Below are 26,239 nucleotides of genomic sequence, written 5' to 3' on the forward strand. Positions count from 1 at the left end.
GCTGTGCTCAAGGCAGCAGCGCACATCGACTTTCTGTTTCCACTGAGAGCTTTCGCTGCTAAGGTATTACCGTCTGCTGGATTCGGCTGTCAGTCTGCTGGGATGACTGTGAGTTGAAAACCAGATGAGCAGGAAGGAAATTTATTTTCAGAAATTACACAAGATGGTGCTTTTTCAGAGAGGATGCTGAAATGTGTGTGTGAAAGTCAATGACAGAAGAGGAGGGTGGTGTGATGACAGGATGCAGATCTGTACTTCATTGCCATCTGCGTTGTGTCCTCCAGGGCTGCAGCATGTTCACTTCAGTGAAGGCCTTCGAGGGGCAGCAGTACTCCACCCTGAAGAGGCAGTGCTTGCAGAGTGGCCTGCTCTTCGAGGACCCCCGCTTCCCCGCCACAGACGACTCGCTCTTTTACCAGGGTAACAGGATCGGACGTGTCGTCTGGAAGAGGCCTCGGGTAGGTCGGCTTGTTTCAGCAAAACAAAAACTGATAAATCTGATTAAAAGTGCAGCATTAAAGGTTTACTGCTGCTGATGAATATAAATATACAGGTATTAATTTTACAGTTCACCAAACTGCTAATGAAATGTGTTTTAGCATTTTTAAATCCATTTATTTATTTTTGTATGAGGAAAAGTATCTACAGGTAAGCACTGAACCAAACAAGAGTGTTGATATCTGTGCTGTACTGGATGAAATCACTGGATTGTAGGGGCGTGTCCAGAGGGGGGAGAGGGGGGGGGGGGGGGGCGAACAGAGGGGCACTGCCCCTTGGATAAGATGATCTAAAAATATGTTACACTATATTTTTATAGCTGAAGTACCCAGCAGTTAATAAGAAACTAAAATAATCTCCAGCTGAAAATCAAAAGTGATGTAATAATTATCTAAAGATTAAATAATATAGTCTGTAATGCATATTATTCTTAGTAATTACTACTTTTACTTTCGGTACTTATATTTTGATAAAAACAAACCTCATGGATTGGTTACTGATTGGCTAATAATATAATTACCATAAAGAATGACATAAAAACTTGGTTTCGAGTAACACATTTGGTGCTTTTTAGGTATTGTTTAGTTTTAAAACTGCTAAGGCGTAAAGTGTCTGTGTCCAGATATGAATTGTCAATAAATAATAAAACTGTACAATCATTCCACCATGGAAAAAGAACAGTTCAAACAAATCATTAAAAGCCTCAAATTACCAAGACATTCGTCTTGTTGAAAAAATGTACATTTCTGACCACGATGGTAGATATTATTAAGTTTCGTTAGAAGAAAAAAGACAGACTCAAGCTGGTTTAGGTAGAATACAAACTCTGCAATATCAGAGAAGATTCAAATATGATAAATGGTACCGAACACTCCTAACCACCACTTTAACTTTTTTACAGTTAACTCTTTCATTCCTTTAAGGCACACTAAATACAACAAACATTTCTGGACTCAACCAATCAGCATTTGTGGCCAGTGTTTCCAATTCTACCAGTAAGAAGTCTCAATAAGCTTCAGCTTCACTGAAATTTGACCTCTTTTTTTGCCTGTATTATTTAAATGCCTGTAGAAAAGCAGCTCCAGTAATTCTAACACAGGGGTGTCGAACTCCAGGCCTCGAGGACCGGTGTCCTGCAGGTTTTAGATCTCACCCTGGGTCAACACACCTGAATCAAATGATTAGTTCATTACCAGGGCTCTGGAGAACTTCAGGACATGTTGAGGAGCTAATTTAGCCTTTAAATCAGCTGTGTTGGATCAAGGACACATCTAAGACCTGCAGGACACCGGCCCTTGAGGCCTGGAGTTCGACACCTGTGTTAACATGTATGTTCGCACAGAAGGAGTAACAAGCTGTTATTCTTGGTCCAAGATCAGTTCACCCACTGAAAGACATGTGGGAGCAATGTGCATTTGAATCTCTGGAAATAATTTGTGCTAAGATGTTGCTAACTAACTGTTGTTGTTGGTGCTTGGTAGTAGTAACATTTATCACTGTATTTCCATGGGGTTGACCCAGATTTTCATGAAATGAGGATGAACTAAGTGTGAATGCAACTAAATACATGTAAATATTGAATGATTGCAGTAGATAAATACAAGTGTTTGAGTTACTTTGCGCATTGGATATTATATAGCTAGCTACCATTACTAAATATTAACTCCATATTAACTCTTTCTTATTTTTTATTATTGATATATTTTCATTCAATTACTATTTCTATAAATATTGTGCTACATGTAGTTTCAGTAAATCTATGTGTTAACCCACAGTTACAAGCTCTATTTGCTAACTCTTAATGCGGTAGAATTATTGAATTTTTTTATCATTTTCCACACTTACATTTTAAATGTAAGTTTAAATTATTCTACTTTCTAATTCTAATTATACGCAGTTCATTGTAGTTCAAAATATTATGGTATTAATAAAATGAGATTTCTGTTAACCTCACATGATGTGTAACATCTAAATAAGTATAAATTATTGACTTATATAAAAAGACGTGTATATATTTGTCAAAATCATTTTTTATGTTTCTGTAATGGTTCTGTAATGGATAGCAGATTTTTAATAATCAAATTTAATCATTGATTTTATTGCTTTGTTATCGGTCCGCTCTCAGCCCTTGGTAGTTTTTTTTTTTTTCATTTCTTGTGTAACTTCTTCCAGATGTTAACTTGGTATCGCTACATCTATCACTACAGCCATCTTCCTCTGCTTATCTACAACTACTATGTACTATGTTGGTTAGCCATCACCACTTTGACTGAGCTAAAATCCTTCTAGATACAAGACATTCTCAACCACCCTATCCCATTTTGACCTCAGGACTTACCATGTAAGCCTCTTGATTATGCCGCTCCACGTATGCCCTGCTAGCTAGCATCTTTCACCCTGCTGGTACGTGCTGGATTGTTTCATGGGGATCTTTGAACAGTCTGCACCTGAGGTTTTGCCTGGATCTTGTGCTTAGAGCTTGTTACTGTGCTGCCATGATTAGTGCCTCTGTGCTGTCTTTAAGTCCAGCTTTATCCAGTCATTGGTAGGATTTCTCGACGTCAGCTACTTCTTCTATTTGTCAGTGGTACATGCCTTGCAGGGACCTGTTCTTCCTTGATGGTTCCTGTTCTTACTCCTCTTTTTTCTCAGGTTTCTGCTGCCTGAGGTATTTACTAAGCACACTATCAGCCATGGCCGCTTTCCTAATGTACTCATAGATCGTTGTTGTTTTATCCTGGATAGTGGTTCTGATACTCACTAGACCTTCCTTCCTCTTAACAAGTCTCAGGGCCCTGGACTTGAGGTGAAACCCTCCATGCATGGAAAGGAGCTTCCTTAACTTCATTAATGGACATTTGTGGTTTGATTTCTTTGTGCAGTTTATATATACATATCAGGGAAGTAAACGTGTGAAACTGAACATACTGCATGTTGGGGTTGCACTGAAGTCACTGACAGTTCAGCAGTGTCACAGATTTTTGGGAAGATGCTGTGTTTCAGTGTGTGTGTGTGGAGCGCTCTGAAAAGACGGGGAGAAGCTTAACCGAATGGCGCCGAGGGTGTGTAGAGATCTCTTGTAGAGATTTGCGAGCGATGCATGGGTCTGTGCCGGCGATGTTTTGTGCTATTTCATGACACACTGGAGGGCCTTTTTGTGAGCTTTGGTGTTGCTACTGTACCAGGTTGTCACACAGATCGCTTTATTGTGCATCTGTAAATGCTGACAAGCAGTTTTAGGCGAAGTTGGCTCTCCTTAACCTCCTTAAGAAATGAAAGCACTGTTGTGCCTTACCCATGACTGCTGAGGTATTGTCATTCCAGGCAAGATGAAACCTAAAGCTGAAGACTCCATGAGCTCTGTGTGTGGGTTTTTTGTTTTTTTTTTGCAGCCCTACATCTATATCTCTTTGGTCTTTGTGATGTTTAAGACCAAGTTATTATTGATTCATGATGATGTCCCTGTATGCATGCCTATTGTTAGCAGTTATAAGTGCGATGACTATCGTATCGTCTGCAAACTTGTTGCAAATACAACAAGAGCTAAAATTTGGGGTCTGAGCATGCAATTTGGTAAATCTACAAAATGCAATCTGAATTCAATTCTTATACAAGAAACTTTACCCACAACTTCACAGTTTATATGTTCAGAATAATTTACTCCTCAGCATACATGCGTGTAAATAACAACCTATTCCCTGGACAGTCAGTGAGGCACAGCCGATGCCCTGCAGCAATATTTTATTCTGGACATAAATAGTGAGCAGTGTTTGCACCTGTAAAAACACTCGCATTGGGGAGTTATCAGTGCCAAAGGTGCTTGCAGAACAAGAGTTTTGTGACATAGAGAAAGATTAAACATTTATAATTCAACACTAACATCAGTTGTAATCAGTCATTGCTCTACTGCACTCTCTAGTCTCCTGTATAAGCTGGCACCGCGCGTGTCTTTCGGTGGTGGATGATATCAGATGTAGGGCCTCAGGATTTACTGAGCCGAGTCCCCTGCCGCTGTTATCCTCCTCTCACAGCACGTCGTGGTTCTGGATGCTGTAACCTCCTTCTGCCTGTGTACCGCTGCAGCATGCAGCCAGCGTGCATTGCCATGGAAACTGGGTCACACAGATTATATGTTTTGGTCTGTGCTGATGTCAGTCATGCAGACGGAAAACTGGAAGAAGTCAAAGGGAGAGAAAGCAGGAGGAGCATCCTTTTCATTTTTGCCAGCACACGGTTTGTGTCGTCACTGACAGCGGTTTATGTGAGAAGGTTAGGAACCCGGAGCAGGACATTTTTAGCCCAGCTATTTTTAAAGGTTTTATTGAAGCTCACAAAAAGCAAAAATAATGTGCTTTAGTGATTTTTATTGGGGATTTTCTTAATTTTGCTCAAGAATCTGTAAAAGCACCTCCCTGTACACCAATCATCCTTTAATATTAAACATTTAAAACACTGACAGATGCAGTGAATAACACTGATCATCTTTTTCTAAGTCCTAAACTAACCTTTCCACAATGCCTGCTGTTTGAGTACGAGATAACATGAGCATGATAGGTCCCCTTATGAAGTACTATCTGATAAAGTAGTATTTTTACCTGCCAGTGGGTGGTGCTTGCATAGAGCCAGACTTGAATTAATGAGTGCAGCGGCATTCAAAAGAGTTGGGACTTCACCACCAATTTTGCAGATCAATATCTCCCATAGCATTACCAGTGATTGTTGCTGTGGTTTTTCTTGGTGCAATCTATCCTTTAAAAAAAAAAAAAAAGTAAAGAATGTAGCTGACCCAAAAATCTACAAGACAAAGCAGAGCTCTGTTTTAACTTGTTAATACAAAAGCTGATTCTGTTCTCTCTGCAAGCTCTTAGTGCAGCATTTCGTTCAAGGGAGAGTGCACGATAATGAAGTTAAACATCAAATTACTTAGGAGCAGAGTGGCTATGAGAGAATGAAATGTTCAGAGCAATCAAAATGTATGAGGTTCCAGACAAAAGCTCATTTAAAATACTGTATGCACACTCATTGTACTGAGCTTTTCTGCAAACTCAAGTTTACATTTAGGTCAAAGACGCTGTTTAGGATTAGAATGTTTTTAGCGTTATTTATAATTGATCATCTCCTGATTCTGCTCTGATTCGGTCTTTTTGACCCAGCTCTGCATCGAGTAACCTTTTCTCTTATATGCAATAGGTTCAGCATATCCTTAACAACTCACTTCAGTATGGCTTCTCTGACTCATTGATCCATATCGGACTCCTTTCACAATGTTTGACTGCCTCTCCTAGAGTAAACGTGGATGCATTGACATCTGAGATCAAGAGTGGACTGACTGGCTTCCACAGATAGGGAAAAACTCCTGTGTAGATCCAAATCTGTTCCAAACAGTAGCAGAAATACGCCGGCTGGCCACAGCTGTTACGAGGTACAGTTCACATTTAGTGTTTTTGATTTCTCTTGGGGGACTAAAACATGTTTGTCCTACAGCGCCCACTGTAGCTAGGAATTAGGATGGGCACGCAAGCAGAACTCACTTGACTACAATTCACAATATACTGACATCTAGCAGTAAGCTTTTTTTCACATAGGATATTTTATTTAAACTCTTCATTTAAAGTTTGAATTTGTGGGCATTCCCTTCTCGAGTCTTCATGTAAGGTTAGAATGTATAGGAGTATTTTAATGGTCTTCTAATTCTTACAGGTTATTCTGGTCCTTGAAAATGAAAAGATCCCTGGGGCCTATTTTAATAACTATTGTAATAACTTTCAGCCAATTTATCTTTCTATAATGAGGAAAGCTGCTGTTAGCAGGCATTGTACCTAACTGTTTGGGTTGGTAGTTTGTTATCATCAGAGGATTGTGGGGGGCGGGTCAGAGGATTGTGGGGGGCGGGTCGGCATTTGGATGTAAGCAGATCTAGGTGAGAGTCCTTGATACCGGCTTAAGTTAGTCTCTGCATAGCCTAACCTAGGGTAATAATCGTAGCATCAGAAACGCTGACCTCGGTCCTGACTTCCTGTACAGGGGTAACTAGGAACCATTGCTATTTCTCATCCTTGAACATCAATAACTGCTAATAATTCAAACTTCATACACGAGTTTGTCCTTTCAGCTGGTCCAAACTGCCAAAGCAGGTGGTGATGGACGCAGCCGTTACTGTTACAAGTGGTGACAGTTTAGTAGTGCCAAGGAATGCAGGTAGGGAAGAAGAATGTAAACTGGCAAAAACTGTGTGTAAATAATCCAAGCTTTCATTTTTTTCTAAAATGTTGGGTTACTTTGGATTCTCACTGCTGGATTGCACTTTTTATTCTCTGGGTTTTTGCACTCGTGGCTCATGTCTCCTTTACCAGCTGATGAATGGTGCTGAGGAGGGCTATGAAGCCGGTTGAAAGGTTCTCAATGGCAGGGTAAATGATTAGGCTGTGCTCAGCCACAATATTCACATTACTTCAGAGACTGCAGGGCTGGGCACTGATCAATACTCTATTACTTTTCCACCTGAGCCAATCCCTGGATGGCAGGCCACCACAGGGAGCCCTCGCCGCTGCTCAGACTCCACCAATCAATGTTGTTGCGGACAGGGAGAAGAAACGTGATTAGATATCTTAACTCCGACACAGTTTCACAGAACAACATCAAAACATTGCCTCACAAAGTTCTGCCGACTTGCACGTACAGAGAGATTTCAGACAGGAAGCTCTGGTGCTGGTCAGTGTAAGGTGAGAGGATCCTGCTGGTAGAGACTGCAGGCCTCTGGGGAGCACTGCAGTGGCCTCTGCTTCAGATTAAAAGTTTGCTTTTGCAGCATACAGCTTTGCAGAGTCAGCAAATGACTGACCTTATTGTGTCCTGTGTGTGTGCACACGCTTGCAAGCTTTAGCTTCACACACTTGTGTGTATCTGTATGCTGTGATCTGCCTTTATATACATGCACATGAGCCGTGAAGGCTGATAATAGCACTAATCTTTATGATTAAAGTCAAATGGTGTGCTTGAGGCCGTCCCAGCCCACATTGGATGGGCTATTAGAGGGCTGATTCAGTCATACTTAAAATCACCCCTAGGGCACACGCTTTAAGTCTCTGTTCAGCTGCCATGTTTAGACTGTAAAACAGTATGCAGACTACCGGGATTTGCCTCAGGTTTAGAGTCTCTTCTTGGTGGCTGGGTATGTGTATCACCAAAAGACCTGCATGTAAATATTTTAACTTCCAAATGAGCTGCAGAACTCCAGACGTCCTATGACATTAACATCAGCACAGAAACTGTGTGCCGGGAGCGTCATGGCATGGGTTTCCTGTAGGTGTAATGTGTAGGTGGTCCACATAGTGTGGCTCACAGAAAAGTCTACATATTCAAAAAAATCATACCTTGTGACTATAAACAAGATCAATAGAACTTAACCTGGTAATATATTAAATATTAATCTATTACAGGGATACTCAATTAGAATTTAAGAAGGTCCAGAGAAAATTTTCTCAAACAAAGGTCCAAAACATCACAAAGTTCCACACTTACTATAATTCAATATCGGATAAACATGATCTTCAGGCATTCAGTTGGCACTGCATTAAAAACAGGCATGATTCTGTCGTGGAAATCACTGCATGAAATGAGGAACACTTCCACTGTCTGTGAACACAGTTCACCATGCTGTCCACAAATGCAGGTTAAAGCTCTATCATGCGAAGAAGAAGCCAGATGTGAACATGATCTAGAAACACCACCATCTTCTCTGGGCTCACTTAAAATGGACTGAAGCAAAGTGGAAAACTAAATACGGTCAAGGAAAACTAACAATGATTAAAGTCAGGTCTGGCGAGCAGATGCACACAAGTTACTGTGAACTAAAAAGCATCAGTCACATCTTTCCTAAATGTGGATTCTGCAGAATTGGTAACGCAGGTGTAAAACGAGTGTAACCGTTTTCTAAATTTTGCCTATCTAAAAGCTCAACCTGCACCATGCTCTCTCCCTCCTGGCCCCTCTTTTACTTTTCTAACCCTAGTTGAGTGCTGCCAGTGTGTAAAGATAAAGAGCTGCTAAGTGGTCCCATGCTTGCTGCTGCCTGTTGAGTAATGGCCGAGGTGCTCATCGACCCTCTGGTCCCATAAAGCAGAGAGCAGAGAACAGACAGGCTTCACACCCAGAACACTGCAAGCACAGCTCTGCAGTAAAAATGAAGCTGGCTCATATTTTGTATCAGGTTAAATTAAAGCTTGGAGTTAGTGCATTAGATGATTTTATACAAAACAAACTCTTCTTTGAATTTCCATGAAACACCTGTTTCTGTTTTATTCTGTCTTAGGTTTTTTGTTATTGTGCTCCATTATTTTATTTCTTCTATTTACTTGAGCTTGTTTCCTTGTGTAATCATTTTTTAACTGTTTTGTTTTGCCATATTATATAGAACGCCAGGTTAGAATCAGAAAATGTTTAGAATAATATGAAGTAAGAGAAAATTGTAAAATCTATGGTGCATAGTATCATTAAAAGATAAAGAGAGTCCCACTTAAATTAGGCTGATAAGCCAAAAGCCTGCATTCAACAGCTCAGTGCTGCACTGATATTACCATTTCTTTGCCAGCTGGTTATCATATTGTTACAAAAATGTTACTCTGCTATTACTAACATATTTGTTTCCATATCGTTATCTTCAGGCATTGTCCTGATAATTAAGTAGTAATAGCTTCCTATTTCCATATTATTACCCCACTATCACTACATTATTATTGAGCTGCAATAGAAAGAGTGTCAGGGAACTTAGTTTGCTGCTGTAAAAGTTACAACTACCATGCAAAGAAAAAACATGGATCAGCAGGATTCAGGAGGGCCTCCATCTTCTTGTGAAAATTGATGGAATTAAAATCCCAGTAAAAAAATAAAACAAAACAACACCGTTTGATCCACAGTCTCCCTGGACAGTCTCTGATTGTCAGCAGCTTCATTTTTCAACATGAAAATAATCTTAAACACTGTTGAAGAAGTGTGAGATCATGTTTACAGAGAACAGAACAAAAGGCGGCCAGCATCCAAAGATCTTTGAATGCCCTTCAGGAACCCTGGAGAACTATTCCTGAAGACTACTTAACGAAATTCTTGTCTTAAATCTTGTCTTAAAGAGTTCAAACTGTGCTGAAGAATAAAGGTGATCATACTACACATTAACTCTCAAGCTTGCTAGAATTTGACACTGTTGTTGCCTTATTTTAAGTGTTTCCTATGTGTTGGCACCCATTTCAGTAAATTCCCAAACGCTTACAGAGAGTCTTTAAAAGCAGAGGTGAGGCAACACTGTGGTAAACATGCCCATCTCATGTTGCTGTCATCATCAGGTAGAGCTGGTGTTCTAGTACTTGAAAGCTCAGTGGTTTCAGCCCCAACTCCTCTTGTCCACATGTCAAAGTGTCCTTGGATAACATACTGAACTCCAAACTGTGTGAGTGTTGAGTGAGAGTGGAAAAGCTCCATAAATGCCACTCAATTCACCATTTACACAGCGACCCAGATTTGTTGGAAACGGGATTGCATTTGATTTTTAAAAGGTGCAGATAACCTTGTGTAGCCAGCGTGTATGGACGAGAGTAAAAGTGTCCACTGACAGCACACAGCCTCTTGTTAATCGCCCCACAGAAGATGTGGCTGTGCGTGCCGATAGATGTGCAGAGTCCAGTTTACATGCAGGAGAAAAAGCGTGAGCAGCTCATTGAACGTGTTGTTAGCGGTAATAGGCTGTCTGTACACACTGTGCCAGAAAATGGACTTCGACACAGCAGCCGCAGCAAATGTGATTTCACAAATGCACACAGCCCACCCATCACACACACACACCCCCCCCCCCCCCCCCCCCCCCCCACTCCCGACTCCTGGGTAGAAGATCATGACTGTGAAACATGGATGCATAAGGACAGATGGTTTCTTTCTGATTCATGAACTCAATAACCTATTTATGCACCTCTGTGCCTTGTACTGTGGGCTGTACACACAGTTTATTAACCAGAAACCTCATTTTAGAGGCGTTTCACCCTCAAAACAATAACTTGCTTTTTTTTCCCCCATTAAAATATTTTTTTTAAACACATATAAATAATAGTATGAGTTCCTGCAAGGGTTTTACTCATGTACTGGCTGTGCAGCGTGTTTCATAAGTGTTTTTGTCTTTCTCTGGGAGTGTAGGAGCTGTGTGAGGACCCTCACCTGTTTGTAGATGGCATCAGTGCACACGATCTGCATCAGGGACAGCTGGGTAACTGCTGGTTTGTCGCAGCGTGTTCCAGCCTGGCCTCCCGAGAGTCTTTGTGGCAAAAGGTAAGAACATGTTTTTTCCTCTGCCTTTTTTCCTGATTACAAGGTTGGATTAATGTTGTATTAAACCCTGAAGACATAAACCCACCGATGAAACACTTCTGGTTTGCATTGTGTCTGTTGTTACTGTAAATCTGCACTTAAATGATTTTAAACAAAGTGTGGGTGGGGGTATTTTTAAACTCCAGACCAAGCTTGTTATTAGCTATGGGTGGTATACATTTAGGATCTTTTTAAGATTATGGAAATGTAACTTTGAAATCGTTGCTTCAACCACTCAGTCATCTTCAAAGCAAGTTTGGTGGATCAAGACGGCGATAAACAGCAATAAGATGGAGTCGGTCTGCTATCGGTTTGTGATAGTTGAATTTGAGTTCCTTAATGCAAAGAGACGAGTCGCAGACAAATTGTTCAGATTCAAACTGATTGCAGTGTGTTTGCAAACTGTTTACAGTCAGTCCAAGTTGAGCCACGATTGATTTTCATCCATGTCTTTTTAGATCTTGAATGTAGCAAGAAACCCACCTAGCTAGCTAGTATTACCCAGCATGCTTTTCAGATTTGTGATTTTATAAATGTTTAGTGTTATAAATTGTAATTTTTCAAGTTCCAATTCCCCATGCATTTCTCCACCTCTTGTGAAAATATTGAACTATTCCTTTAAAACCGAATAAACTAGTGACTGCAGCTGCTTGCTAGTTGAAAGCTGCTGTACTCTTTTGCTCCCTCTAATGGCTGAGTGTCCATTTTTGTCAGATAACTTCTTCTCACTGAACAGTTGCCAGCATTACCAAACAAACCACACACAACCCTTTGGTTGAGGATCGGCCAGGTAATGGAGGCATAGTTAAAGAGAGAAAGTCCCTGTGCAAAAGTGTGCACAGTACATTGGAAAAAAGGGATGCATCATATGCTCGACTGTGTTTAAGCATCCATTAGGAAACATTACTATAAGAAGTAAACACCAGACTGCATCAGTCAGTAGAAGTCTGAATGGTGGAGTCTAATGTGGAGTCTCTGAGGACAGACTGGAAGCACTAAGGCTAGATGGATGTCCTCTGAATGGGTTTTTATTAGTGAGGGGTTTTTTATTATTATTTTACATGGTTAACCAGCAGAGGCGTTTCTGCACTGCTAAAGCAAGCAGGGGCACACTTAGCCGTAAGAAGACAGAATACAGTTAGGTCCATAAATATTTGGACATTGGACATGGACAACTTTTATCTAATTTTGGTTCCATATATTACAACACTGAATTATTAAAGGAAACAACTAAGATGCAGTTGAAGTGCAAACTTACAGCTTTAATTCAGTGGGTTGAACAAAGAGTGGATAAAATGTGAGGAACTAAAGCATCTTTTTTAGTACAGTCCCTTCATTTCAGGGGCTCAAAGGTGATTGGACAAATTAAATAACTAAAAATAAAAAGAACCCTGTCATTGGTTTGCCTCTGATAGCTGCAGACTGGAAACACCCCACAAGGGCTCCAGCTTGTCTAGCCATCTCAGTGTGGCCCTTTGTCAAACTTACCTATTTTCCTGCTGCTAACATATCAACTTTGAGGACAAAATTATCACTTGCTGCCTGATATATGTGCCACAAGTGCCATGATGAGAAGATAATCAATGTTATTCACTTCACCTGACAGCGGTTTTGTTATGCCTGATCAGTGTAAGCCCTTCTAACACCAAATCCTGTCACTTAGCAGCCATCTTTGCAATGTGTCTGGGCAGTTATTCAATACAGCTCAGAGGTGTGATACATTTTCCCCAAAGTAAGACTTAAATGGAAACAAAAACAAAAATAAAAACAGAAAGACACGATTTGCATCCAGTGGTTTCAATTTAAATCAGAGGAACCTGTTTTGCTTGTTTATCTCTTCTTCTTGTTTCTTTTCCTCTTCTGGGTGTGTGTTTGTGCTGTAGAACCACAACAGCTTTGGAGAGTACATTTGTGGTTTTTGTGTTTGGACCACACGTTGTGCATTATGGAGAGTTGCTGGCACTCCATTAATGTATGCATGGTAAACCCCCTCAGCTAACCTGAATGATCAAACCATGGAGAAGAGGCCAAGGCTCGAAATACACTCACATAACAATTATATAACCTGCTATCACAGAGCCTACACAACCTACAACATAGACTACTATTCGGGATTCAGTGCCTTGTCTGCCTTTTAGCCAATTCATAAAAGGAAAAGCAACAAGACTTATAATGCTCTTATAATGCAGTTTAAAATGTTACTGGTTAGCTAGCATTCAAATACACCTACCTGTTTGAATGCTTCAAAAGGTATGCAACTGACACTCAAAATAGCCCTGATTTGAATACAGTTTAAATCAGTGAGTAATCTAAAAATTTAGAATTGACTGAAGGAACTGCAGTTTTTGGCGTTTCCACTTTGACTTCAGAGGTTCCTGCTCTGTAGCAATATTAGCATTTTAGCTCTGGTGAGGCTTATTCAAGCTTGTAGTGGCGACTACTTCACCAGTGAATGCAGACGTTTGTACCCCTCAGCCATAAACGCTGATGGAGTGTTATTGGCGCTGTGACTGGCAGGCGGTGTGGATATCCAAGTCTGTGAATGCGATAACTCGAAAACGAGGCAACGTAGGACTTTCAAATTCATCAAAAAACCATATGTGTATCTACTAAAATTCATAAGGTCAGAGGTCAGGTTTTCTGAAAATCTTGTGCTCTTGTGTGTCACCTAAGACTTTCATTGGTGCATCTACTAGGAGGCTCAGGGGTAGCACTGGCAGCCGCTAGTATGTTTTTTCACTGTAATAAAAATCCAGAATTAATTCACAAGTGGAACTTCTGTTTTTGTGACATCTATGGCAGATTTATAATTTGGAAAAAAAAAAGTTTTATGCAGAAAAAAATCGGATATTCTTCTGATTTTCTCGTGTTCGTTTTGCATTGTGATCAGCCTTAGCAGGTGTCTTTTTCAAGATTTATTTTTAGGCATTTTGATTCTATTTGATAAGATGGGTAATAGGTGAAAAAGACGGGGGGGGGGGGGTGACATGCAGCAAAGTGGATGTCATTATTAATCAGTCATAGCTGTTGTCCAGCAGTGTGGTTTGTTGTAAGGAGATGCAACAGTGCTTTAACAGATTTCATCCAATGTTTACTACCTCTGCTAATTGAATAAAGGTGCATTGGAGATCTTTAAATGGACCGCAGAGAGCTTCATTCAGCTGTCCTTACTTTCAGAGATGTAGTTCGCTGCAATGAAAAGTCAATTTGAAGCCTTTTAAACACAGATTTAAATAAACAAGTGTTTGCATCCTGATTGGCATCACACATCCACTATCACCAGCTCGAGCACACAAACTTGCAGCGTTTTGTCAATAAAGAGCAGTTTATTTGAACTGTGCTGAGCCGGTTTGAAGTCTCTGGCGTCAGAATGATTCTGAGATGTTCTTTCACGTGCTGATAGAGGAAACAAAATGATTAGTGAGGTTTAATGGGATTTGAAACAAGATGCCTCAGCCTGTTCTAGAGAAATGCTGTATTGTGGAACTAGGCCGAGTACACATGGGGATGCTTACATGGCAGCTTGATCAGGTCCATCCTCAAGGAACAGCATGTCTTCTGCTTATTTCCCTTCTTAGGTCTTTAGTTTTGGCTGATTATTTTGTTCTGGTTTTTCCTACTTTGTTAATGTCTTTTCTTTTTTTTAAATGATGCACATGTCTGATTAGAATCACTGTAAATCTTCCTTAATCCACCTGAGCTTGTTGAATGCATGTTTGTGTTGATTATTGCCATCCACCTGCAGTGTAATTGTTCCTGTAATTTAACAGCTAAAATTCACAGGCCATTTTCTGGTGCATTGCAGTTGTTATCAGACACCTGTAGGTGCATTATCACCACAGTAGGCCTTTCTTTGAAGTCCCAGGTGGCGTTCTGAAATGATAGGTGCACTTGTAGGCTTGTTTAATGCAATTTTAAAATGCATGCACACAAGTACAGGAATTACGTTTTGTGTGAAATTTGTAGCTTTCCCTGCATTCGCCTCTGGAGCCCACCCGGTCTTTTAGTTCTACTAAAATAGAGTTTTCGGAGTGCTGCCTACACACGTACACATGGCAAAGAAGTTATAAAACTAAAACTTTTATTGCTGAGCCACTTACAAAACAAACAAGATGAAAGCCAAGAACAAATAATCCAACCAAACCTTCAAATCTTCCAAAAGACAAACTGCAAGGGATGAAACAACAAAGAATAGAAAACTGATAGGGTTTAAATACACAAGAGGAGATTGGGACAGAGTGAACACATCTGGGGAAACAGATGAACTGAATCTAATGAGATAAGGGACTGTCAAAGTAAAGCAGGAACATTGGGACAAGGACTAAGACATACTAAATTGACAGAACTAAACAGGGACACAGAAACCAGACACGGGGACGCAACTGACTTCTCACAGGAGATGCTGAGGACAAAAACATAAAGACTAGGACAGACTGGACACGTCAGGTAACTTACAAAATAAACAAGGTGTTTAAGTTCCAGTGTATTTGACCTCTCAGGGCTGCTGTAGGCATATAAAAGTGTGGCACTTCTTCCAGAATTGCTCCTGTAAAGCCACAAAATGCTGTAAATCATAAACTCAACTGTGTCCTGCCTGAACAGGAGAGACTATTTCAGATGCAAAACGAAGTGTAGTCAGTGTAAACACAGACCAGAAGAGGGTCCATCATACTCGGGCACGGTACGAGGTAACTGCACCTAATTTTAGAGCACCTTCAGTTTCAAAACAGTATCAAAATATTCAAACCAGGTTAACATTTCTTTTGTGATTTTTGTCTGTTTTCTGTCACACTGAGGTTTTAAAATTCTTTTTTGCACCTTGACTTGAGAAAAACATCTTCTTCTTTTTTCTTACAAAAAACCACAAGAAGATGCAGTGTTTAAATAACAGTATGTTAGTAATGTAAAGCACATATGCTTTGTGTGATGGTAAACGTGGAGAAAAAAGGAAGTAAATTCGTGAAATAATCTGCAGGCAGGAGGAAGTTTTTATGGAGTGGAGCATACTCAGCACAGGCCCAGGTGTCGTCTACACCGCAGATGACCCTCCAATCAGCACCTGCAAGAAAGTAAAGCTCAACAGAAAAGAAAACAGACACGTAGGGTCATTTGGAAAATATCCGCTCCATGCTGCCACCCCTCAGTGAGCGTCGCCTGCAGCTGCTAAAGGAACCTTCCAATCAGCATCCGCTGTTTTTTTTCCAAGATGTTGCCACTTGTTCATTCTTTTCTTGTTTCTTGTTCTTCGTCATTAGAATTTGTTACATAATAAATTATAATACACTTTTTAAAAAAAAAAATACATCCAGGTTTTAAAACATTTATTACTGACTCTGTCGTGGAACCAGAGTTTCTTCAGTCCTCATTTTGGACACATTTTATTGAGTAAAAATGTATAGGGACACATTTTGCTGGGGCTTCCCATGATGCACTGTGTGTTTCTTCTTCACTCACCTTTTCTCTCACTGTGTGTTTATACACATTGCATCTGCATTTAATCGTTAGCTATTATTAATCTCTGGCTCTCTTCCATAGTGTGGCTTTTGCCCTGTCTTCCTTCTTCTTCCTGAGTCCGGTTCTGCTGGAGGTTTCTTCCTGTTAAAAGAGAGTTTTTCCTTCCCACTGTCAACAAGTGTTTTACTTATTTGGGTTCATGTGATTCCTTACTTATTGAAGTAAACTGAAATTCATTATTCTTATTTGAAATAATCTGCCTTGCTATGGTTTCATGTCGGCACCTTTGAATATAACCAACACTTGCAGTCATTGCCTCAAAACAAGTGTAAACAGGAGGAGGATTTTTGTTTCTTTTTAATAGAGATATAATGCGGTTGTGCTTCCACAGACATACAGGTTTGTGTCCTTTCCTGTGCTTTTTGTGTTTGTGTGTTAGGAGGTCGTGGTGGAGACTGGAGGAGAGACAGGTGGACCATTTTACACATATATCAAGAGACTGAATGAGCTAGTTGTTACTATGTACCGTTTTAGCTGTTGGGGTGCTCCCACTCATATAGTCTACATTCTTTTTTTTTTTCATGCTCAATGTGGAAAAAAATCCCTTGTTAGTCTCTCTCTCAGTAGCAGTAGCCCTGTTCTGGTTTTGTCGTGTAGCATGGAGGGTGGATAGCGCCACATTAATGAGTAGACATTACTGACTCCCTCTGTACCTGTGGTTAGCAGTTATTACTAATCTCATGGGGGGGGGGGGGGGGGTGATAGGCATACCGCACAACCTGATTGGGCTCTAGTGCCGAAACACTAACCGGTCGTCACACAGGAAGTCCAGATCAGCTCCAGGTGGATGCTTAGTTTAAGTTTTCCCTATAAACCAAAATATGTCAACAAAGTATAGCTGGGACATCTTTCAAGCCATCTAAAAGCTAACCATATAAAAATGTCATGAATTTAAATGTAAATGTGCAGGAAACAAAGTAACAGGTTTATTTATCTTTTCTTTTTTGGGCAAGATAATTCATTTAATTCATGAAAAATTAGGCTTTAATCTTAGAATCCTTTATTCTTAATTCACAGTTTTTGAATGCATTAAGTAGCCAGTGTCAGGTCTTGTAAGCGAGAATAGACATCCTCATTTACTTAGTTTCCTGCTAGTTTTACTTCCTGTGAGAGCAAAACAAGTAAATGGTCCAAGTCTCCCAGGAGCAGACACATCTCCCTGGAGATCCTACTTCAAAACATTTTGTACTTTTGTACCAGTTAATTACCTGCAAAAAGCTGCCAGCTTTTAAAGTTCTTTCAAATAGTTCTGGAAATATTTTAACTTGTAATTTTTGATGTTCTTTTATTTGTGTTAATGAGAAAAATCCTCACTTGATAATGGGATGACCGGTGGGCTTATTTCTCTGGTGCATTAGTTTACCTCTCAGTCACAGGGCGACAGGAAAGAGTGAGCAGAGAAGACATACCAACGAGGACAGTCGGTGAAAATTCATATTCATGCATTCAACACTGTTGGCAAGATCGATTTAATTGAGACTCTTGAGAATATGCAGAGTTAGATTTTTTTTTTTTTAAGCAAAACCGAGCCTCTGAGTTGCATGTTAGTCACACGCTTTGTACAGACAAGAAACGAGTCTAAATCCTCCTGTCGTCTGGGTTATTTTCCTTTTTCTCTCACACTTTTCCAGACACTTGTCTTCTCATTCACAGTTAGCATTTCATCCCCTGAGGCAGTTTGAAAGCAGTCAGGGCGAGCCTGCAGGAGGAAGAAGTGGAGGAGGAGGAGGCAGAGAGGTGAAATCCACATGCATCTCCTCACTTGTTTGTCAGGGTCACCATGTAAGACAGAGACCGATGAGGTGGCAGGAACCTGTTCCCCTCGTCCGCTGGGGAATAGTTGCACCCATCCACAGAAGTAAACACTGTCTCTATGCATTATCTCGTGTGGGAATCGGCTCCAGGAAACCCTTCAGGGCTGGCTGTTTGTGAGTTAGAGATGGGATAACAATTTTGTTCAACACTCAAACCCAAAGCACTTAAGAAAATGCAGATACGCCTTTTAGAATGATTGGATTTATTTCAATGATCTGATACAAAGTTATGAAACAACAACCTGTTTTGATCACTAAAGTGTTTTTGAGTCCTTAAAGGATGTCATATGGCCTGTGTCGATATTTTAGAGGGGAGGAATCATGAAAGGAGACAGAGGGCTGGCTTTATAGTAGCGGGTTCCTCAACTGAAAGCACACAAGGACTGAAGATGAGTCCAAGTATCTGTCCGAGATCATACACGCCAAGTCTTATTTGTCCACTGTGAAGGTGATGGAGCAGTCGACCGTCTCTGGGCTGCAGCCTTCTGAAAATGCAAACAAGAAGTACATCACCTTCCTCACCTTGGCCAGCTCCGCGATCCTCTCACCGAACTCGTCAGCGTCAGCCTCGTAGCACTGGACCGGCGCGTCGTCCCCATCGCCCGCTGCTCTCCAGAAAACACCTGCCGGCTCGAGCAGCTGACGGGTCATCAGGTTGGTGAGGTCAGGCGTCCAGAGCTGCGAGGTACCTATGATGGTGAGGCGGCCCGGCTGGGCCAGCCACACCTTCCAGTGTAAGAACTGGAGGGACTGGTTTGAGAAGTCCAGCCGGTACACGGCCTCATTGCCCTGCAGCAGGCGCTCGCCCTCCTGCCTTTTTTGGCCGCGCTGCTGCAGGGACTGAACCCGCAGGCGCATCACCTCCGTCAGCTCCACGTCCAGCCGGAAGGGCAGCTTCACCTCTTTAGACATGCTCAGAGGGCACACCTTGACAGGCAGAGAGGTCAATACCAACTGCAAGGCTGGATTAGATCGGCAGCTGTGTCGAAGATAATTTATCTCTGTCCAGACTCTCCTGTGCTCCGCTCCTTTCTGCTGGCTTACACATGAGCGTGTACTACTGATAGTAGAGGCGGGTCTTACTTAGAACTACAGAAGGAGATAGAGAAAACAAGATGCAACCACAGTGCAGGGTTAGCCCTCAGGGAGCTGTGCTTAATAGTGTTTGTCACATTCGTTTGTGTCTCTGCTTCCTTAGATACAGATTCTTAACTGTAACACATTTATTGCATGAAGTGTCGTCTAGATTTTGGAAGCCTGCATGAGTGGCAAAACAAATGTGAATGCCAGAAGTAAGAGTCAGGTGGTCTCTCGCATGTAATGGGTGGGCTTCTATCATCTGAGGATAAGAAGAAGGGAGTGTTAAGAAAGCCTCTTCACTCCTCTTATGTGGCAGCAGGGGAAACCCGCGACGCTTTGTGCTTGTTTCTCTGGTCAGTCGTTGGGTCACTTTCCCTCCAGAGTTCAGCTGCTGTATAGCAGCACTGCCCAGCTGAAAGCTGAGATAGATGCACACTGCAGAGACAGAGACTAAGTAGCAGCGAAGGTGGAGTGCAAGAGAGATTGCTTCCCGAAGGATTACGAAATGACTCTGTGGTGTGGTGCTTAGTTTTTTTTGTTTCTTCCTTCTCCTCGCCTGTAAAAAGGAGCTGTTGCTGCCTCTCAGAGCTCTGGAGGGGCCAGATTCTCTCCATCAGTGGGTGTCACCTCCTGCAGAGAGGGTTGACAGTAACTGCTGTTCAGTTAGCGCACCCTGACATCTCCAAGAACTCCCGCTGGGACAGTCAGTCACACATGTTGTCGCTCTCTGCATCATTTGCAGGTTTTATTGGAGACTGTATTCATGCTGATAGAGGCTTCACAGACACCCTTTTTGCAGGTCACTTCTGGTGTCCATAAGGTGCTCCGTTATGACTCTGAGCCGCAGTGGGGTCACAGTGAAATGGTATTTCATAAAAGATGAGAGCAATCACACCACGCTATAGTTCAGAAATCACTTGTGTCCCCTTGTACGTTTCTGGATGTTGTCCGGTCACTGATTTCATTTCATTGCAGAAAGTATGAAGATAATCATCATTTAAATATGTGAGTTATAGAACCAAATCAGTCTGAGAGCAGCTGATGAGGAGGAGAGAACAAAGCTCTTCTTTGTACCAGGATGTAAACATGTTTATTTCTGCTGTCTGCAGTCTGTTGGGATTAACATTATTTTGGCTGTTTGACTGATTTCCTGCAGCAGGAAGTTGTGTTCAATGAAAAAGCTGAGATAAAATATTGCTCGCCACACATATGCGGACCAGCTGGGAGTGAAATTCAAACATACAGTGGGAGCTACCGTAGACTAAAGTAGAGCTAAAAGGAAAAGCCCTGGACTCTGCACTCTCAACCACAAACACACACAGCAGCATGCATAACAGTCTAAGGTAGCAGAAACAAAGAATTGGGCGTAACCAGACATTAATATCTGATCATATGAAAGAGGTTAAACATCTTCTTAGCTTAACTAACACTGGGTTGGTGAAAGGAGATTGGGGACATGTCAAAAACCTCTGGGAGGAATTTTGCTCATTGCGTCAGGAACCAAACTTTGCTGGACTGGCACAGCATTGTTTCTATAACAGAAGGAGAGTGAGAGGCTATAATAGAAATACCATAATATTAACAAAGGCTGTAACCTGTCTGCTGCAGATATTTCTTTATTTTAATCGATATCAGTCAAAAAATGTTGTCATTTAACTTTGGTTTGCACTTTTTTAGGAAATTTGGGTGTGATTAAGATAATAGATGGTTTCATTATTAAAGAAAGACTGAAATACAAGCTTTTTTTGCCTGCATTGAGTCAGTATTGTAAATGGCGAGTTATATATCAAATACATATTTACATGTGCAGTCCTGCATTCATACACGTGTGCATGCTTTCTTAAATCAGTTAAGTGATAACTATATGCACTTTGTGATACTAGGGCAGTTTTTAGTTGCCTCTCCATTGTGTGGACCGACTCCAGCGCCACTGTCTCAGACTGCAAGGTGGTGGTGGCAGACATTGTGAGCTTCTTGTAGGTGCAACACTTCTTCACCTGCTGCAGGTGTGGTTAAAGGGACCCTCCAGCACACAGGGGCTCTCCAGAGCAGAAGGACGACTGCCGTGACCGGTTTCAGTCCAGTACGGTGGAGTCAGTGTCTCTCACCGTAGCTGAAAGATATCAAAGACCTGAGGGACCTGAGCCTGGAAGAGCACTTTGAAACTTTGAACTTTGAAAATAAGAGGACTGTAAACTAATAAATGAGTTGCAGGTAATGTTGCTCTCTTGGTCAAAAGGAGGTCAAAAGTTCTCAAAGTTGGGTTACCGAGCCACGTCTCTGTGCAGGAAACACTGCTCTGTGTCTGCTCTGGGCTCTGAGGTCATCAAGAAATTCCTGATACGTGTATTTGTTTTACCTCCCCTGTGAAAAAACTAACTACAGTTCACAAAATGGAGTCTGGTTATGGGCATTTCGCTGGGCCAGAGGAAATGCAGGCAGCCAAAACACACACACACACTGCAGTCAAACAGTTATTACCTCTCACCCATGTCCTATTACAGCTGGATTTATGACTGTGAAAGCCAAGGTTATAAATTTGTCCCCTAATCCTGAACGCAACAGCAGACATGAGGGGGACGGTGGTCTCGCTTCACCTGCCCACTCCACTATGATATTATTTGTGCTCCATGGACCAACGGCTATTTGTTTGGCTTACCTGCCCCTCTGCTCCCCTGTCCTCTTCCACCATGTAGGTCATTCCAGACTGGAAGGAGCAGGAGTGGGATACAGAAAAACCAGACTCCTACGCTGGGATTTTCCACTTTCGCTTCTGGCGCTTCGGGGAGTGGGTGGACGTGGTGATTGATGACCGGCTACCGACGGTGGACAACCAGCTGGTCTACTGCCACTCCAACGACAGCAACGAGTTCTGGAGCGCCCTGGTGGAGAAAGCCTATGCCAAGTGAGCATCAGAGGCAGCAGATTTTACTTAAACTCGACTATAAATCCATCGGAGTCAGATTTATGAAGCTTGTACAGAGTCACCAAGGGTGTGGTCACATATTGGTGTCATTAACAGTTTTTTTAACATCACAGATACATTCATTATTCCTAGAAATCATCCCATAACACAGAAATTTGTAAGATGTGTTAAACTGTGCAGAACGTTTATCATTTATCAGTGAACAGGCGAGACGAGCACATTTCAGCAGGTTTCTGTCCACGAAGCAAAAACACCAAAAGCAGCCCGATACAAAGATTTATTATGTCCTTCATAAAACACAAGATGACACAAGAGTACATCATTTTTTAGACGTGGATGACTCAGCATTGATATCAAATAACAAAAATAATTTTAAAGCTATGCGGAAAACACTCTCTGCCTTTTTTTGGACATTAATAAATAGACATTTTTACCATAAGCTTGAAAGCAAAATTTAAATAAAATGCAGGAATTAAGTGTAAAACAATGAAGTGTAAATTTCTGTTGCTACACCTGTGAATATGGCATATTTTTTGTGATTTTTAAACAAAAAACATAAAACTCTACAATCTGTTGTAGAGTCAACAGCATAAGACAGCTAAAAAACAGACTGGAAATAAAAGTGCATTACTTTATGAAGGTCAGCGGTTCTTTTGTGCCTTTCATATTAAAAAGGTTCTTATGAGTCACATCTGTGGGCAGATTACTCCAGAGATCAACATTCATTCATATGCACAAGTTTGCTCTTTTAGTTCTTTCATGGAAAAAAGATAAATCGGTTAAAAGATGTGATTGCACAGTTCGATGTGATGTCCATTTTCTCAGTATTTTGTACGTCAGTTTGATTTTATAGATTTGCTGAACTATTTTTATTGCTTACACTTAGTCATTTAATTGTAACCGGTATCTGTAACTCGATTTTAAATTGGAAAATTCTCTAAATAAATAACACAAAAACAAAACACATCATGGCCTTATCTCTGTTACCACATTTAACCAGTCAGAAGTAACCTGTTTTTGCGACTGTCCCAAAAAAATAGGAACTGTATATGAAATAGTTCCCTCTTCCTGCAGGGTTTACGGCTGCTACGAGGCTTTGGATGGGGGGAACACGGCTGACGCACTGGTGGACTTCACGGGTGGTGTTTCTGAGCCCGTGGACCTGCTGGAGGGTCAGATGGCCACAGACGAGGCGGCCCGTAACCAGCTGTTTGAACGCGTGCTCAAAGTCCACAACAGAGACGGCCTCATCAGCTGCTCCATCAGGGTAAGAACCGTGCGAAAGGTTCAGCTTAAAGAACACGCTAAGAATCACCAGTTATTCTAACATGCTTGTGTTTGTTGGATGTACATATATGAATATGAAGCACCAAAAGAAAACCTTGAACACAGCCCTCAAAGCAAAGCTGATTTTCTTTGTTAAGACTAAAATTTGGATTACAGTTCAATTTCTGGCCATACTTCAGTAATTAATGCGCTAATTACTGCACAAAAACTCTCTTACTGGAGGTCAGAGTCAAAGATGTTGGTCTAAACTGCAGCTCAACCGGCTGATGGAGTAATTTTAGTCAGAACTTAAACCTCATCCCACTCCAATAGTCAGAGGATGTCAGTCTCTGCTGTTCGCACTTTATCCAGGTGCAATAGCACAGAAGTAGAGTGCAATTTAAAGACGCATTCAAGCACCTGACTTTTGAAACAAAGCCATCGGGAAGCTCGCACTTGGCATTTCAACAGCATTCAAAACCCTGCTGTCTGAAAATTGTGTAATCACCCACAGCTGACCTCCCCAGAGCCCTTTAATAATTAGAACGTTTTCTATTCTGATTTAAAATCCAGGGATGAATAACCAACCTCTGCCTGTCGTGACTGACTTTCCAAAGACATTCAATTGTCTGGCAAAGATAGCAGCCATCTCAGAATCTCCGAATGAGCTCTTCTCAAAGGCTCTTCAACTTTGTGCTATAATTAATGTGCGAACGAGGTGCCATTGTGCGCAACATTTCAGATTTTTGCCTGTGTGTCTTTTCCTGTCCTCAGCATTTGAAGAACCAGACCCGGGTATTGTTATAGGCTTCCTGTTAGCAAAAGCAGGTTTTAATGTGGGGATTAATAAACGGTCCATTCCAGTGAAAAAGAGAAGCCAATAAAAACTCACTTATAAACCAGGACAAATTTATGGCCATTTGTATTAAAGTTATAATGTAAAGACGTGAATAGTCAGTTAAAATCACGTTCTGTTACTAATTTGGGGTTTTTTCTGCTGTTAGTTATACTGAAATGACACACAAGGTTTTTGCACCCTGACGACACATAACTGTAGCTGTAAGGTACTAGTGCTGGAAATGCAACAACAGTCAAACTTCAGGGCTGTGTATGAAGTTTCTTTGAGTCTCTATTTTATTTTATGTATTTATTTTCTGGCTCTAATTTACAAGTTATATGTGTGTGTGCTCATATGTGTTTGAGCACAGGAAATTATTATTTTTGCAAGAGCTTCTGTTTTTATTTGAATAATTTAAGGAGACAGAAATCGGTCTTTCATTCCTTTTTTTTTTTTTTTTTGCTGTTAGTAAAATTTATTCTTGGAACTCATTTAGGGTCAATTTAATTTTCACTTAAATAGCACCAGCCTTACAACAACATTCATTTCAGGGCACTTTACATTCCCTTTGAGCAAGCCCTTGAAAATATTCAGGAGGAAAAATAACAAATATTCACTGCAGCTATTTGCAACATTGGAAAGTAGAAAGTCAGACTAATTTGAGTACAATAAATGGGTCAAATAAATCTTAATAGAGTCTATGCTAAGACACTATTATTAGGACTGTCATTTTGAAGCATAGACAGCCTTAAACATGGATGTAGCCACTCTGATGTCACCCACTCGTTACTGAAATCCTGTTCTGCACCTCGAGCTGAGCATTTTCACCGTTGACATCTTGATGTTTTGAAACTAAAGATGATGAAGTGTGGATCTGACTGACGTCGGCAGTCATTGGCCAATGAGGATAGCATTGATAATCCTGTCTTTTTGACACTAAAAGGTGTTAAAGCGGTTCGTATACCAATCAGAACGTTGGTGGATCGATCCCCGCCTCCTACAGTCCACATTTTGATGTATCCTTGGGCAAGATATTGAACTCTGAATACCCTGATGCATTCATTGTAATGTGGGTGTGTGTAAATGTTAGATAAAAGTGCTTAGGTATAGATATCAGCAAGTGACTCAAAACGGAGTAGAAAGATACTATATAAGTAGCAGTGGGTTACTGTAATTTGCAAGATGATCTTAATGTTTTATTCAGTGTGATCTGAAACTAGAGCACGAGCCCATAAAGCCATCAGGAAAGTGCTCACTGAGGTCCCAGAGGGAGCTGAGGGCCATTTTCCCATGAACTTCTGTATAACCAAGTCTTTTTACAATAAGATAAGCAGCCCCCTGCTGGCCTTTTAAAAAAATTAAATTCAATTGCATTTATTTATTTATTTATATAGCGCCAAATCACAACAAGAGTCGCCTGTAGGTGATTGAGATTCTAAGGTTAAGACCTCACAATAACAGAAAAAAAAACCCCATCAATCAGACGACCCTTTGTGAGCAAGCGGGAAGGAGAAACCTCCTTTTCCCATCTGTCGGGGCCGGCTGGGGGGTACAGGACAAGATGCACCTAAGAATTCAGGTTTCAGGTGCTTAACTTTTAAGACCAGGAGGCTACGTCCATCTTTTATGCTGTCTGAACCTCCAGTAAACTGAGAATTACTGCTCTCCTGCCACCATCTGTTAAGACATCAATATAGCAGCTTTTCTACAAAGCTCAGTTCTTCCAATAAAACATTAAGCCGACTCACCTCTATGCAAGAACAAAATAGTAAAAGCTGTTGCGAGCATAGATTTCATGTAAAAGATAACAGATGTTGGTTACTCGAGCTTTTTGAAGTCTCACCTTTTTGCCTTTTTTTCTAGCTTTTTGGCCCCTGCAGCTTGCTTTATTTTGTTCGTTGCTCTTTTTTAACCAAAACTGATCATATTTGGTATGTAAGTTGAACATACTGA

At 41.1% G+C, this 26,239-nt stretch overlaps 2 protein-coding genes across 2 annotated transcripts in view; one reads left to right on the plus strand and one right to left on the minus strand.

Moving 5' to 3' along the window:
- Positions 1–26,239, plus strand: part of capn5b (calpain 5b) — a 59,413-nt gene that overhangs the window by 13,191 nt on the left and 19,983 nt on the right. Inside the window, exons 3-6 of the mRNA XM_085421248.1 lie at positions 285–458; positions 10,678–10,809; positions 21,953–22,161; positions 23,257–23,449. Of these exons, the coding sequence (XP_085277374.1) occupies positions 294–458; positions 10,678–10,809; positions 21,953–22,161; positions 23,257–23,449 (699 nt within the window). The 5' untranslated portion in view covers positions 285–293. The remainder of the gene's footprint in view (positions 1–284; positions 459–10,677; positions 10,810–21,952; positions 22,162–23,256; positions 23,450–26,239) is intronic.
- Positions 18,474–19,167, minus strand: ompb (olfactory marker protein b). Its single transcript, XM_085421250.1, has one exon. It carries the CDS (start codon positions 19,086–19,088, stop codon positions 18,606–18,608), a length of 483 nt encoding a protein of 160 aa, XP_085277376.1. The 5' UTR covers positions 19,089–19,167; the 3' UTR covers positions 18,474–18,605.

This window comes from Rhamphochromis longiceps, linkage group LG10, assembly GCF_057381845.1.
Source record: "Rhamphochromis longiceps isolate RC_006_pf linkage group LG10, R_longiceps_female_GT1.1, whole genome shotgun sequence".
Classification (NCBI taxonomy): Eukaryota; Metazoa; Chordata; class Actinopteri; order Cichliformes; family Cichlidae; genus Rhamphochromis; species Rhamphochromis longiceps.

Bases quoted from the DNA above. Each gene is read 5' to 3' on its own strand.
- ompb (XM_085421250.1), bottom strand. From the start codon at position 19,088: ATGTCTAAAGAGGTGAAGCTGCCCTTCCGGCTGGACGTGGAGCTGACG.